This window comes from Coregonus clupeaformis, chromosome 14 (assembly GCF_020615455.1).
Source record: "Coregonus clupeaformis isolate EN_2021a chromosome 14, ASM2061545v1, whole genome shotgun sequence".
In the NCBI taxonomy this organism is placed as follows: domain Eukaryota; kingdom Metazoa; phylum Chordata; class Actinopteri; order Salmoniformes; family Salmonidae; genus Coregonus; species Coregonus clupeaformis.
The window spans coordinates 42,801,462-42,817,600 of record NC_059205.1 but is presented as its reverse complement, the minus strand read 5'-3'; the positions used below and the strand labels follow the sequence as shown (position 1 = coordinate 42,817,600).

The 16,139-nt window shown below is 44.0% G+C and overlaps 1 protein-coding gene across 4 annotated transcripts in view; it reads right to left on the bottom strand.

The window, feature by feature from the left end:
- Nucleotides 1-16,139, bottom strand: part of LOC121580868 (partitioning defective 3 homolog) — a 299,046-nt gene that overhangs the window by 53,913 nt on the left and 228,994 nt on the right. For all 4 annotated transcript variants that reach the window (XM_041895983.2, XM_041895984.2, XM_045224827.1 and 1 more), the window contains one exon: nucleotides 10,866-11,120. In XM_041895983.2, coding sequence (XP_041751917.2) covers nucleotides 10,866-11,120 — 255 coding nt within the window. The remainder of the gene's footprint in view (nucleotides 1-10,865; nucleotides 11,121-16,139) is intronic.

Genomic DNA, 16,139 nt, shown 5'->3' with positions numbered 1-16,139 from the left:
TGACTTTCTTCTCTCAACACGTTCTTACCGATTTTACGGTTTCTCTTAACAGTTTGGTTTTCCCCGACGCCCATTTTTCCCCCATCATCGTAGGTGGTAGAATCTGTGGCGTGTAGGTGTGTGTGTGTGTGTGTGTGAGAGACTCTTGAGGGATTCCTGTTGGGTATCTGAAAGCACTCTGTCTGAATAAAGGGGGATTACCAGTGTGTTTACCAACGGTTTATGTGGGAATTAATTGCCCTCTGATGCGGGCGGGCGGGCAGGCGCACACACACACACACCCCCTGAGTGGTCCCACATTCAATGAACTGCCTTTTCTATTCACCTGCAAAGCTGAGCAGACGGATCAAGGTTGAAGTGACCCCCCGTGGTGTGATGTCACTCACTGTAGGGCCATATCATCAGGCTCCCAGAACCTCATTATGCATCCCAAATGCCATCCAAATGTCCAATATAGTGCACTACTTTAGACCAGGCACTATATAGGGAATAGGGTGCCATTTGTGACAGCCTCAGAGATGCTGCTTGGCTAGTTGTTTCATATAATGCTTCGGGTGCGTTTGTGATTCGATGTGACCAGTCCTATATGTTCCTTCGCTCTGAGGGCTTTTCTTACAGGCCTAAATGAATGTAATGGAGCAGATTCAATAAAAACAGTCACAGAGAAGGGGAATCAAATCACATGAAATCCCACAGAGGGAGCATTCAACAAGGGTCTCCTAGAGGGGGATAAAACAACACAGATAAAGGAGATAATTCACTAGTTTTAAACTCCATCATGTGATGGAACTTTGCATTTAAGGCATTCACGATATATACACACCAATGAAAGAACATGCCCACTGCTCTTGAACACGTTAAAGGGGCAAACAGGGATTGGTACATCCTTTTTGGGGTATTTTTGATCTCATGGATGGTCTATGAATTTGAGAGTTGTTACATTCCTCCAGCCAAGTCCCTCAGCTGTTTACCAAAAAAGTTTTGGGTGACCGCTTTGTTGCTGTTTTAATCCCAGAATTCTCCCAATGCTCTGTGGTTCTCACTAAAGTAGGCTAGATTGTTATGGCCAACACTGCTGTAGCCAAGTACATAATTGTATTTTCAGTCTATTTGGGGGCTTAGGACTTACAAGGTTATGACAAATGTTACCAGATGTGACATTTTAACTCAAGACCTTGTGAAATATACACAGTAATTGTGGGAAAAGGTTACTGAGATAAAAGTTTGGGCTTTGCACATAATTTTTTTTGGCAGACGGAGAGGGCAAGTAGGACCAACCACAATTTCCAGCAGAGGTTATGCAATTTGGCAGAGGACCATTAAGGACTAGCTCACAGAGAGAGAATATTCTTAACTTATAGCTACGGTGCTTCCAATGCAATAAATATAGGATCCCTAACAAAATACAAATTACTGCACAATAAACACAGAGCAATTTCAACATAAATCTTTTTCTTTCACTCACTCTATACTTTTTCAAGGCAGCCCATATTAGCCCAGCCAAGTTGCCGTTCCATAGCGTACGCTAATACACAGTCCCAAAGCCTATGAACTCCAAACAGCTCTATGCTGTTTCACTATGTTGCAACAGTATGGTTTCGTCTCAAATGGAACCCTAGTCCCTATATAGCGCACTACTTTTGACCAGGGCCCTGGTCAGAAGTAGTGCACTATATAGGAAATAGGGTGCCATTTAAGACTCTGCCTGTTGCAACAATATGATTGAGTTGACAGAAGTCAGTCATGGTTCTCAGGGTGGAGGAAATGGCTGACTTCTCCTCTGGGTTTCATGTAGCTCCTGGCAGACAAATTTTACGCTGCACAGTTAAATTGAAATGTCTAATGGTCCGTAGTTTTGAAAGCAACTACTGTAGGCAATTAGAAAATGAATTCCACTGTATATTTATACAGCTGCAGGTTTGTTTTCCCTCTCTGCCAAGCAGACAAAAGGGCAATGGGTGATGTTGTAGCTCTGAGAGGAATGAAAGAGGGAGGAGACTGGGACCCTAGCTGCACAACGAGACAGACAAGGGCAGTTTAGACAGCGCATCACCCCTCACTGTAGTACAGAGTATGACTGTCCAGTGTCCACCATTATCATAATAACACATACAGTTGAAGTCGGAAGTTTACATACACTTAGGTTGGAGTCATTAAAACTCGTTTTTCAACCACTCCACAAATGTCTTGTTAACAAACTATAGTTTTGGCAAGTCGGTTAGGACATCTACTTTGTGCATGACACAAGTAATTTTTCCAACAATTGTTTACAGACAGATTATTTCACTGTATCACAATTCAAGTGGGTCAGAAGTTTACATACACTAAGTTGACTGTGCCTTTAAACAGCTTGGAAAATTCCAGAAAATGATGTCATGGCTTTAGAAGCTTCTGATAGGCTAATTGACATCATTTGAATCAATTGGAGGTGTACCTGTGGATGTATTTCAAGGCATACCTTCAAACTCAGTGCCTCTTTGCTTGACATTATGGGAAAATCAAAAGAAATCAGCCAAGACCTCAGAAGGTAGCTCAATTGGTAGAGCATGGCGCTTGTAACGCCAGGGTAGTGGGTTCGATCCCCGGGACCACCCATATGTAAAAATGTATGCACACATGACTGTAAGTCGCTTTGGATAAAAGCGTCTGCTAAATGGCATATTATTATTATTATTATAAGAAAACTTGTAGACCTCCACAAGTCTGGTTCATCCTTGGGAGCAATTTCTAAACGCCTGAAGGTACCACACGTTCATCTGTACAAACAATAGTACGCAAGTATAAACACCATGAGACCACGCAGCCGCCATACCGCTCAGGAAGGAGACACGTTCTGTCTCCTAGAGATGAATGTACTTTGGTGCGAAAAGTGCAAATCAATCACCTTGTGAAGATGCTGGAGGAAACAGGTACAAAAGTATCTATATCCACAGTAAAACAAGCCCTATATCTACATAACCGGAAAGGCCGCTCAGCAAGGAAGAAGCCACTGCTCCAAAACCGCCATAAACAAAGCCAGACTACGGTTTGCAACTGCACATGGGGACAAAGATCGTACTTTTTGGAGACATGTCCTCTGGTCTGATGGAACAAAAATAGAACTGTTTGGAGGAATTATGTTTGGAGGAAAAAGGGGGTTGCTTGCAAGCCGAAGAACACCATCCCAACTGTGAAGCACGGGGGTGGCAGCATCATGCTGTGGGGGTGCTTTGCTGCAGGAGGGACTGTTGCACTTCACAAAATAGATGGCATCATGAGGAACTAAAATTATGTGGATATATTGAAGCAACATCTCAAGACATCAGTCAGGAAGTTAAAGCTTGGTTGCATATGGCATATGGGTCTTCCAAATGGACAATGACCCCAATCATACTTCTAAAGTTGTGGCAAAATGGCTTAAGGACAACAAAGTCAAGGTATTGGAGTGGCCATCACAAAGCCCTGACCTCAAACCTGTAGAAAATGTGTGGGCAGAATTGAAAAAGCATGTGCGAGCAAGGTGGCCTACAAACCTGACTCAGTTACACCAGCTCTGTCAGGAGGAATGGGCCAAAATTCACCTAACTTATTGTGGGAAGCTTGTGGAAGGCTACCCGAAACGTTTCACCCAAGTTAAACAATTTAAGGGCAATGCTACCAAATACTAATTGAGTGTATGTAAACTTCTGACCCACTGGGAATGTGATGAAATAAATAAAAGCTGAAATAAAATCATTCACTCTACTATTATTCTGACATTTCACATTCTTAAAATAAAGTGGTGATCCTAACTGACCTAAGACAGTGAATTTGTAGTAGGATTAAATATCAGGAATTGTGAAAAACTGAGTTTAAATGTATTTGGCTAAGGTGTATGTAAACTTACGACTTCAACTGTAGGTCTTATAGTGCCATGGACACGAGTAGATATTCTACTGTGGGTAACATATCAATAACTTCATCAGTTTATCTCAATCATAGCATTAATCCTGAACTACATACAGTGATGGGAAAAAAAGTATTTGATCCCCTGATGATTTTGTACGTTTGCCCACTGACAAAGAAATGATCAGTCTATAATTATAATGGTAGGTTTATTTGAACAGTGAGAGACAGAATAACAACAAAAAAATCCAGAAAAACGCATTTCAAAAATTTTATAAATTGATTTGCGTTTTAAATGTGGGAAATAAGTATTTGACCCCCTCTCAATCAGAAAGTTTTCTGGCTCCCAGGTGTCTTTTATACATTTAACGAGCTGAGATTAGGAGCACACTCTTAAAGGGAGTGCTCCTAATCTCAGCTTGTTACCTGTATAAAAGACACCTGTCCACAGCAGCAATCAATCAATCAGATTCCAAACTCTCCACCACTGCCAAGACCAAAGAGCTCTCCAAGGATGTCAGGGACAAGATTGTAGACCTACATAAGGCTGGAATGAGCTACAAGACCATTACCAAGCAGCTTGGTGAGAAGGTGACAACAGTTGGTGCGATTATTCGCAAATGGAAGAAACACAAAATAACTGTCAATCTCCCTCGGCCAGGGGCTCCATGCAAGATCTCACCTCATGGAGTTGCAATGATCATGAGAACGGTGAGGAATCAGCCCAGAACTACACAGGATGATCTTGTCAATGATCTCAAGGCAGCTGGGACCAAAGTCACCAAGAAAACAATTGGTACCACACTACGCCGTGAAGGACTGAAATCCTGCAGCGCCCGCAAGGTCCCCCTGCTCAAGAAAACACATATACAGGGCCGTCTGAAGTTTGCCAATGAACATCTGAATGAATCAGAGGAGAACTGGGTGAAAGTGTTGTGGTCAGATGAGACCAAAATTGAGCTCTTTGGCATCAACTCAACTCGCCGTGTTTGGAGGAGGAGGAATGCTGCTTATGACCCCAAGAACACCATCCCCACCGTCAAACATGGAGGTGGAAACATTATGCTTTGGGGGTGTTTTTCTGCTAAGGGGACAGGACAACTTCACCGCATCAAAGGGACGATGGACGGGGCCATGTATCGTCAAATCTTGGGTGAGAACCTCCTTCCCTCTGCCAGGGCATTGAAAATGGGTCGTGGATGGGTATTCCAGCATGACAATGACCCAAAACACACGGCCAAGGCAACAAAGGAGTGGCTCAAGAAGAAGCACATTAAGGTCCTGGAGTGGCCTAGCCAGTCTCCAGACCTTAGTCTCATAGAAAATCTGTGGAGGGAGCTGAAGGTTTGAGTTGCCAAACGTCAGCCTCGAAACCTTAATGACTTGGAGAAGATCTGCAAAGAGGAGTGGGACAAAATCCCTCCTGAGATGTGTGCAAACCTGGTGGCCAACTACAAGAAACGTCTGACCTCTGTGATTGCCAACAAGGGTTTTGCCACCAAGTACTAAGTCATGTTTTGCAGAGGGGTCAAATACTTATTTCCCTCATTAAAATGTAAATCAATTTATAACGTTTTCTGGATTTTTTTGTTGTTATTCTGTCTTTGTCAGTGGGCAAACGTACAAAATCAGCAGGGGATCAAATACTTTTTTCCCTCACTGTAGTAGAAGTCAGGGTTTTTCCTGGATAAAAAAGGGTCTTATGTGGTGGGCGTGGCAATGGGCGCGGTCGGCCCGGCTGAATTTTAGATTACATTTTAGAGGCCCCAACCTTGGTGGTGAGGAGAATTTCCCAGAATTCTACACCTTTCTCTATGGAGCTTAATCGTTGTGGTGCTTCATGAACACAAACATGAAGTCCCTGACTATGTTTATTGAACAAGTGCTCTAAGATATTGCTAGTCTCTTTTAAGAGCCGCAGTGCATGGTAATGCTATTCACTTCTTCACACATCCTCTCTCTAAAACTACAGGTAACTGCCAAAATAAAGGAAACACTTGAGTAAATGAAAGATACTAAGTATGTTGAAAGCAGGTGCTTCCTCACAGGTGTGATTCCTGAGTTAATTAAGCAATTAACATCCCATTATTCTTAGGGTCATGTATAAAAATGCTGGGCAGGCCATTATTTTGGCTACCATGGCTACCATAGTTATAGGATGATAACGCCCCCAACCACAGGGCACAAGTGGTCACTGAACGGTTTAATTAGCATGAAAACAATGTAAACCATATGCCATGGCCGTCTCAGTCACCAGATCTCAACCCAACTGAACACTTATAGGACATTCTGGAGCGGCGCCTGTGACAGCATTTTCCACCACCATCTACAAAACACCAAATGATGGAATTTCTTGTGGAAGACTGGTGTTGCATCCCTCCAATAGAGTTACAGACACTTGTAGAATCTATGCCAAGGTGTATTGAAGCTGTTCTGGCTCGTGGTTGCTTAAGACACTTTATGTGGTGTTTCCTTTGTTTTGGCATTTACCTGTATAACAAAACACTAACACTGTGGCAGCACAATAATTTATAAATCAATACTACATACAGTATTAATAATATACACACTGCTGTGAGTATAGGGACATGTGAAATAACCCCCAGGATAACTGTATTCTCTCTGGCTAGAGAAATCATCACAAAATTCATTCTGTAATGTTCTTCAGGCCATACAGACTTACAATGTAATACTGGAGCTGCGTCCCAAATGGCACCATAATACTGGGGATGCATCCCAAATGGCACCATATTCCCTATGTAGTGCACAGATACCTAGTCAAAAGTATTGCACTATAGGGAATAGGGTACCATTTGGGACGCAGACACTGACTACTACTGTAGACAGAGGGCCCACAGGTTTATGGTTTCTCATAGCTTAATGTGTGATGTACAGTACTGTCACTGTAGTGGCCGCTGTGTTCACTATGGCATCACAGGGAAACTGAGCATGAATGAATACATGGTAGGAATACAGATCATCAATGTACGATTTTATGTATTTTATGTTGGACTATTGTTGCAAAACCATTTTCCATCTGGGACAATTCAGTTGAAAGTTGAAGTTGGTAAAATGAAAATATCTTCCATTCCACAACAGTCTTAGGAATGGTGTGAGATGATTGACAGAAGCCAATCCTAAAGGAAAGTAAAACGAGTCAGCCTGAGGACCAGACTTAGATTTCTGAGTCCTAAACGGCACTATATTTCCTATATAGTGCACTACTTTTGACCAGGGCCTATAAAAGTAAAAGCGCAGCTACAGTGGGGGAAAAAAAGTATTTAGTCAGCCACCAATTGTGCAAGTTCTCCCACTTAAAAAGATGAAAGAGGCCTGTAATTTTCATCATAGGTACACGACAACTATGACAGACAAATTGAGGAAAAATATTCCAGAAAATCACATTGTAGTATTTTTAATGAATTGATTTGCAAATTATGGTGGAAAATAAGTATTTGGTCACCTACAAACAAGCAAGATTTCTGGCTCTCACAGACCTGTAACTTCTTCTTTAAGAGGCTCCTCTGTCCTCCACTCGTTACCTGTATTAATGGCACCTGTTTGAACTTGTTATCAGTATAAAAGACACCTGTCCACAACCTCAAACAGTCACACTCCAAACTCCACTATGGCCAAGACCAAAGAGCTGTCAAAGGACACCAGAAACAAAATTGTAGACCTGCACCAGGCTGGGAAGACTGAATCTGCAATAAGTAAGCAGCTTGGTTTGAAGAAATCAACTGTGGGAGCAATTATTAGGAAATGGAAGACATACAAGACCACTGATAATCTCCCTCAATCTGGGGCTCCACGCAAGATCTCACCCCGTGGGGTCAAAATGATCACAAGAACGGTGAGCAAAAATCCCAGAACCACACGGGGGGACCTAGTGAATGACCTGCAACCAAAGTAACAAAGCCTACCATCAGTAACACACTACGCCGCCAGGGACTCAAATCCTGCAGTGCCAGACGTGTCCCCCTGCTTAAGCCAGTACATGTCCAGGCCCGTCTGAAGTTTGCTAGAGTGCATTTGGATGATCCAGAAGAGGATTGGGAGAATGTCATATGGTCAGATGAAACCAAAATAGAACTTTTTGGTAAAAACTCAACTCGTCGTGTTTGGAGGACAAAGAATGCGGAGTTGCATCCAAAGAACACCATACCTACTGTGAAGCATGGGAGTGGAAACATCATGCTTTGGGGCTGTTTTTCTGCCAAAGGGACCAGGACGACTGATCCGTGTAAAGGAAAGAATGAATGGGGCCAAGTATCGTGAGATTTTGAGTGAAAACCTCCTTCCATCAGCAAGGGCATTGAAGATGAAACGTGGCTGGGTCTTTCAGCATGACAATGATCCCAAACACACCGCCCGGGTAACAAAGGAGTGGCTTCGTAAGAAGCATTTCAAGGTCCTGGAGTGGCCTAGCCATTCTCCAGATCTCAACCCCATAGAAAATCTTTGGAGGGAGTTGAAAGTCTGTGTTGCCCAGCGACAGCCCCAAAACATCACTGCTCTAGAGGAGATCTGCATGGAGAAATGGGCCAAAATAACAGCAACAGTGTGTGAAAACCTTGTGAAGACTTACAGAAAACGTTTGACCTGTGTCATTGCCAACAAAGGGTATATAACAAAGTATTGAGAAACTTTTGTTATTGACCAAATAATTATTTCCCACCATAATTTGCAAATCAATTCATTAAAAATCCTACAATGTGATTTTCTGGAGAAAAAAAATCTCATTTTGTCTGTCATAGTTGACGTGTACCTATGATGAAAATTACAGCCCTCTCTCATCTTTTTAAGTGGGAGAACTTGCACAATTGGTGGCTGACTAAATACTTTTTCCCCCCACTGTATGTAAGAAATAGCGTGCCATTTGGGATGCATACTATGATATGAACATGCAACAGGAGAGAGTAAGAGAAAATTTAGAAATGTTGCCTTCCTTTGCCCCCAGGACCAAGGTAATCACCAGTCGTAGAGTGGTGACATTTAACTGCCTTTCATTCCTGGGGTTATTTTCCTGGGGTGAGGTGTGATGGCTGGACTAAGACACTTCAGAGTATGTCAGCCTCCTATACTGTAGCTACTCAGTGCTAGGGTATAGAGTACCAGATGAACGTTAGTGATGCAGCCTAAAAATATGGAAGTAATGTACAGTCGTGGTCAAAAGTTTTGAGAATGACACAAGTATTGGTCTTCACAAAGTTTGCTGCTTCAGTGTTTTTAGATATTTTTGTCAGATGTTACTATGGTATACTGAAGTATAATTACAAGCATTCCATAAGTGTCAAAGGCTTTTATTGACAATTACATTAAGTTTATGTAAAGAGTCAATATTTGCAGTGTTGACCCTTCTTTTTCAAGACCTCTGCAATCCGCCCTGGCATGCTGTCAATTAACTTCTGGGCCACATCCTGACTGATGGCAATCCATTCTTGCATAATCAATGCTTGGAGTTTGTCTGAATTTGTGGGTTTTTGCTTGTCCACCTGCCTCTTGAGGATCGACCACAAGTTCTCAATGGGATTAAGGTCTGGGGAGTTTCCTGGCCATGGACCCAAAATGTCGATGTTTTGTTCCCAGAGCCACTTAGTTATCACTTTTGCCTTATGGCAAGGTGCTCCATCATGCTGGAAAAAGCATTGTTTGTCACCAAACTGTTCTTGGATGGTTGGGAGAAGTTGCTCTCGGAGGATGTGTTGGTACCATTCTTTATTCATGGCTGTGTTCTTAGGCAAAATTGTGAGTGAGCCCACTCCCTTGGCTGAGAAGCAACCCCACACATGAATGGTCTCAGGATGCTTTACTGTTGGCATGACACAGGACTGATGGTAGCGCTCACCTTGTCTTCTCCGGACAAGCTTTTTTCTGGATGCCCCAAACAATTGGAAAGGGGATTCAGAGAAAATGACTTTACCCCAGTCCTCAGCAGTCCAATCCCTGTACCTTTTGCAGAATATCAGTCTGTCCCTGATGTTTTCCCTGGAGAGAAGTGGCTTCCTCGATGCCCTTCTTGACACCAGAACATCCTCAAAAGGTCTTCGCCTCACTGTGCGTGCAGATGCACTCACACCTGCCTGCTGCCATTCCTGAGCAAGCTCTGCACTGGTGGTGCCCCGATCCCGCCGCTGAATCAACTTTAGGAAACGGTCCTGGCGCTTGCTGGACTTTCTTGGGTGCCCTGAAGCCTTCTTCACAACAATTGCACCTCTCTCCTTGAAGTTCTTGATGATCCGATAAATGGTTGATTTAGGTGCAATCTTACTAGCAGCAATATCCTTGCCTGTGAAGCCCTTTTTGTGCAAAGCAATGATGACGGCACGTGTTTCCTTGCAGGTAACCATGGTTAACAGAGGAAGAACAATCATTTCAAGCACCACCCTCCTTTTAAAGCTTCCAGTTTGTTATTATAACTCAATCAGCATGACAGAGTGATCTCCAGCCTTGTCCTCGTCAACACTCTCACCTGTGTTAACGAGATAATCACTGACATGATGTCAGCTGGTCCTTTTGTGGCAGGGCTGAAATGCAGTGGAAATGTTTTTGGGGGATTAAGTTCATTTTCATGGCAAAGAGGGACTTTGCAATTAATTGCAATTCATCGGATCACTCTTCATAACATTCTGGAGTATATGCAAATGTTCATCATAAAAACTGAGGCAGCAAAATTTTTACCACGACTGTATGTGCAACAGTTTTTCTCCTAGCGTTACTTAGGAAGGAATGAGTTCTTCAACACCACTGATGGTTTGAATGATGGTCTTTAACACAACGAATTGGTCCATAAAAACAATGTACCAGGCAGAAGTGCTACTTAATAGTGCTTTATTGTGGTATTACTACCACTCTTCATCAGACCTGGGTTCAAACACAACCCTGCCCATATGGCACTCCTGGCAGGCTAGAGCAAATGGCCAAAGTATTTAAAAGACTTCAAATAGAATTTAAACCCAGGTCTGCCCCTCATAGCGTAGGACCGACCCTCAGCCCCCTACCTGTCGGCGGAGGGAGGGCGTCCGTTTGCGTTGCGGGCCTTGCCGACTTGTGTGTAGAGGGAGGAGTCTTGGTGGTGGTGGTCGTTGTCTCGGGGGCTCTGGGGACGGCTGTGCCTGCTGTCCAGGGACGTGTCCAGGGGCCCGATTCCGGCGTAGGGGTGCTCCTCGTCTCGGTTCAGGTTGACGTCCAGGATCTCAGCGTAGTCCCTCTCCCGTGCCTGCCGCTCCCGCAGCTCCCGGGTCTTAACCTGGATCCTGGAGGAGAGGAGACAGGGAATGTTTCTTTATGGATTCCTCAAAAGGAAAACTGTGAATGACACCCTATTGAAATCAAATGTATTTGTCACATGCGCTGAATACAACAGGTGTAGACTTTACTGTGAAATGCTTACGAGCCCTTTTCAGACAATGCCAAATTAAAAAGTACGAAAATTAGCACAAGAAAGGAAATAGTAACAATAAAATAATGAGGCTATATACACTGAGTATACCAAACATTAGCACCCCCCCCCCCCCCACCCCTTTTGCCCTCAGAACAGCCTCAATTCGTCAGGGCATGGACTCTACAAGGTGTCGAAAGCATTCCACAGGGATGCTGGCCCACGCTGAGTCAGCTGGATGTCAGCTGGATGTCCTTTGGGTGATGGACCATTCTTGATACACACGGGAAACTGTTGCGCGTGAAAACCCCAGCAGCGTTGCAGTTCTTGACGCAAACCGGTACGCCTGGCACCTACTACCATACACCGTTCAAAGGCACACATCTTTTGTCTTGCCCATTCACCCTCTGAATGGCAAACATACACAATCCATGTCTCAATTGTCTCAAGGCTTAAAAATCCTTCTTTAACCTGTCTCCTCCCCTTCATCTACACTGATTGAAGTGGATTTAACAAGTGACATCAACAAGGGATCATAGCTTTCACCTGGTCAGTCTCATGGAAAGAGCAGGTGTTCTCAATTTTTTTGTATACTCATTGTACAAGGAGTTCCAGGACAGAGTCAATGTGCAGGGGTACGAGGTAGTTGAGGTAATTGAGGTAATATGTACATGTAAGTAGGGGTAAAAGTGACTAGGCAATCAGGATAGATAATAAACAGAGTAGCAGCAGCATGTGTGAAGAGTGTAAAAGTGTGTCTATGTGTGTGTGTGTGTGGCATCAATATGCATGTGTATGTTTTGTGTGTGTGAGCGTATGTAGTGTTTGTGTGTATGTGTTTTGGAGTGTCGGTGTAGGATGTGTGACTATATGGGTAGAGTCCAGTGAGTGTGCATAGAGCCAGTGCAAAATAGTCAGGGTAGCCATTTGATTAACTGTTCAGCAGTCTTATGGCTTGGGGGTAGAAGCTGTTCAGGAACCTTTTGGTCCCAGACTTGGCGCTCCGGTACCGCTAGCCGTGCGGTAGCAGATAGAACAGTCTTTGACTTTGGTGGCTGTAGACTGACAATTTCTAGGGCCTTCCTCTGACCACCTGGTATAGAGGAATGGGGTGGCAGGGAGCTCGGCCCCAGTGATGTACTGGGCCATACGCACTACCGTATTTAGTGCCTTGCAGTCGGATGCCAAGCAGTCGCCATACCAAGCGGTGATGCAGCCAGTCAAGATGCTCTCAATAGTGCAGCTGTAGAACTTTGAGGATCTGAGGGCCCATGTCAAATCTTTTCAGTCTCCTGAGGGGTAAGAGGCGTTGTCGTGCTCTCTTCTGGATTGTGTTGGTATGTTTGGACCATGATGGGTCCTTAGTGATGTGAACACCGAGGAACTTGAAGCTCTCGACCCGCTCCACTACAGCCCCATCAATGTGAGTGTGGGTGTGCTCCGCCCTCAGTTTCCTGTAGTCCACGATCAGCTCCTGTCTTACTGACATTGAAGGAGAGGTTGTTGTCGTGGCACCACACTTCCAGGTCTCATCGTCGTCATGGATCAGGCCTACCACTGTTGTGATGTTGGCAAAGGTAATGATAGTGTTGGAGTCGTGCGTGGCCACGCAGTTGTGGGTGAAAAGGGAGTACAGGAGGGGACTAAGCACACATCCCTGAGGAGCCCCCGTGTTGAGGGTCAGCATGGCGGATGTGTTGTTGCCTACCCTCACCACCTGGCCCATCAGGAAGTCCAGGATCCAGTTGCAGAGGGAGGTGTTACATCACAGGGTCCTTAGCTTAGTGATGAGCTTGGAGGGCACTATGGTGTTGAACGCTGAGCTGTAGTCAATGAACAGCATTCTCACGTAGGTGTTCCTTTTGTCCGGGTGGGAAAGGGCAGTGTGGAGTGCAATAGGGATTGCGTCATCTGCGGATCTTTTGAGGCAGTATGCAAATTGGAGTGGTTCCAGGGTGTCTGGGACGATGGTGTTGATGTGAGCCATGACCTGCCTTTCAAAGCATTTCATGGCTACAGATATGAGTGCTACGGGGCGATAGTCATTTAGACAGGTTACCTTTGCGTTCTTGGTTACAGGGACTATGGTGGTCTGCTTGAAACATGTAGTTATTACAGACTGGGTCAGGGAGAGGTTGAAAATGTCAGTGAAGACCCTTGCCAGCTGGTCAGTGCATGCTCTGAGTAAGCAGTCCTGGTAATCCGTCTGGCTCTGCAGCCTTATGAAGGTCTTACTCACATCGGCTACGGCGAGCATGATCACACAGTCATCCGGAACAGCTGGTGCTCTTATGCATGGTTCAGTGTTGCTTGCCTCAAAGTGAGTATTGAAGGCATTTAGCTTGTCTGGTATGGTTCCCTATGTAGTGTACTACTTTTGACCATAGCCCTATACAGGGAATAGGGTGCCATTTGAGACGAAAACTATTTTCACATCCTTATTGTAAAAAGCAGCTGCCCTCCTTTCTATTACACTTATGTATTTTTATAAACCCTCTCCTTGTGTAAACTTTCCACTGATGCAGTGAAATAGTTAGAACTTCTGTGGCGGTCTGTGAGTAGGCTACCTTGGGAAGGGTGGAGAAGCAGAAACATCAACCTAATCAATGTCTGATCTGTAATGGCAGAGTTCCTTTCACAAGGATCAGTTGGGAGTTGCAATTCCTCCAGCAAAACACATATTGATTGGTCAAGGCCAGAGGCTAGAAAAAAATCTACCTCTAATTGACTGACTGTATGAATTTACTTCTCAGGTGAGGGTCAAGGCCTTCTCTTCAAAGCTAGACAGAAAAACAGAATTGTTTGTGCGTCCTAAATGGCACCCTATTCCCCATATAGTTCACTAGGCCTGGTCAAAAGTAGTGCACTATATAGGGAATATGGTACCATTTGGGACACAGACACAGCAAGCATCTGTCTGGTGAATCAACTGTCTGGAATATAAAGTGATTATGTATACAGTGAGGGAAAAAAGTATTTGATCCCCTGCTGATTTTGTACATTTGCCCACTGACAAAGAAATTATCAGTCTATACTTTTAATGGTAGGTTTATTTGAACAGTGAGAGACAGAATAACAACAAAAAAATCCAGAAAAACGTATGTCAAAAATGTTATACATTTTTATACAGGTAACGAGCAGAGATTAGGAGCACATTCTTGAAGGGAGTGCTCCTAATCTCAGCTTGTTACCTGTATAAAAGACACCTGTCCACAGAAGCAATCAATCAATCAGATTCCAAACTCTCCACCATGGCCAAGACCAAAGAGCTCTCCAAGGATGTCAGGGACAAGATTGTAGACCTACACAAGGCTGGAATGGGCTACAAGACCATCGCCAAGCAGCTTGGTGAGAAGGTGACAACAGTTGGTGCGATTATTCGCAAATGGAAGAAACACAAAATACCTGTCAATCTCCCTCAGCCTGGGGCTCCATGCAAGATCTCACCTCGTGTAGTTGCAATGATCATGAGAACGGTGAGGAATCAGCCCAGAACTACACGGGAGGATCTTGTCAATGATCTCAAGGCAGCTGGGACCATAGTCACCAAGAAAACAATTGGTAACACACTACGCCGTGAAGGACTGAAATCCTGCAGCGCCCGCAAGGTCCCCCTGCTCAAGAAAGCACATATACAGGCCCGTCTGACGTTTGCCAATGAACATCTGAATGATTCAGAGGAGAACTGGGTGAAAGTGTTGTGGTCAGATGAGACCAAAATGTAGCTCTTTGGCATCAACTCAACTCACCGTGTTTGGAGGAGGAGGAATGCTGCTTATGACCCCAAGAACACCATCCCCACCGTCAAACATGGAGGTGGAAACATTATGTTTTGGGGGTGTTTTTCTGCTAAGGGGACAGGACAACTTCACCGCATCAAAGGGACGATGGACGGGGCCATGTACCGTCAAATCTTGGGTGAGAACCTCCTTCCCTCAGCCAGGGCATTGAAAATGGGTCGTGGATGTGTACTCCAGCATGACAATGACCCAAAACACACGGCCAAGGCAACAAAGGAGTGGATCAAGAAGAAGCACATTAAAGGTCCTGGAGTGGCCTAGCCAGTCTCCAGACCTTAATCCCATAGAAAATCTGTGGAGGGAGCTGAAGGTTCGAGTTGCCAAACATCAACCTCGAAACCTTAATGACTTGGAGAAGAGGAGTGGGACAAAATCCCTCCTGAGATGTGTGCAAACCTGGTGGCCAACTACAAGAAACGTCTGACCTCTGTGACTGCCAACAAGGGTTTCGCCACCAAGTACTAAGTCATGTTTTGCAGAGGGGTCAAATACTTATTTCCCTCATTAAAATGCAAATAAATTTATAACATTTTTGACATGCGTTTTATTTTAATTTTTTTGTTATTCTGTCTCTCACTGTTCAAATAAACCTCCCATTAAAGTTATAGACTGATCATTTCTTTGTCAGTGGGCAAACGTACAAAATCAGCAAGGGATCAAATACTTTTTTCCCTCACAGTACATCTAATCCCCACAGGACCTTCCATCCGAGTTTCCTTTCATTCAGTATGTTTTATCCATATTGTGTAGCTGTTAGTAACCACCAAGCAGTGGTGTAAATTACTTAAGTAAAAATACTTTAAAGTACTACTTAAGTTATTTTTTGGGCTATCTGTACTTTACTATTTATATTTTTTGACTACTTTTACTTTTACTTCACTACATTCCTAAGGAAAATAATGTACTTTTTACTCCATACATTTTCCCTGACACCCAAAAGTACTTGTTACATTTTGAACGCTTGGCAGGACAGGAAAATGGTCAAATTCACGCACTTTTAAAGAGAACATCCCTGATCATCCGTGGTGCCTCTGACGGACTCACTAAACACACATGCTTCATTTGTAAATTATGTCTGAGTGTTGGAGTGTGCC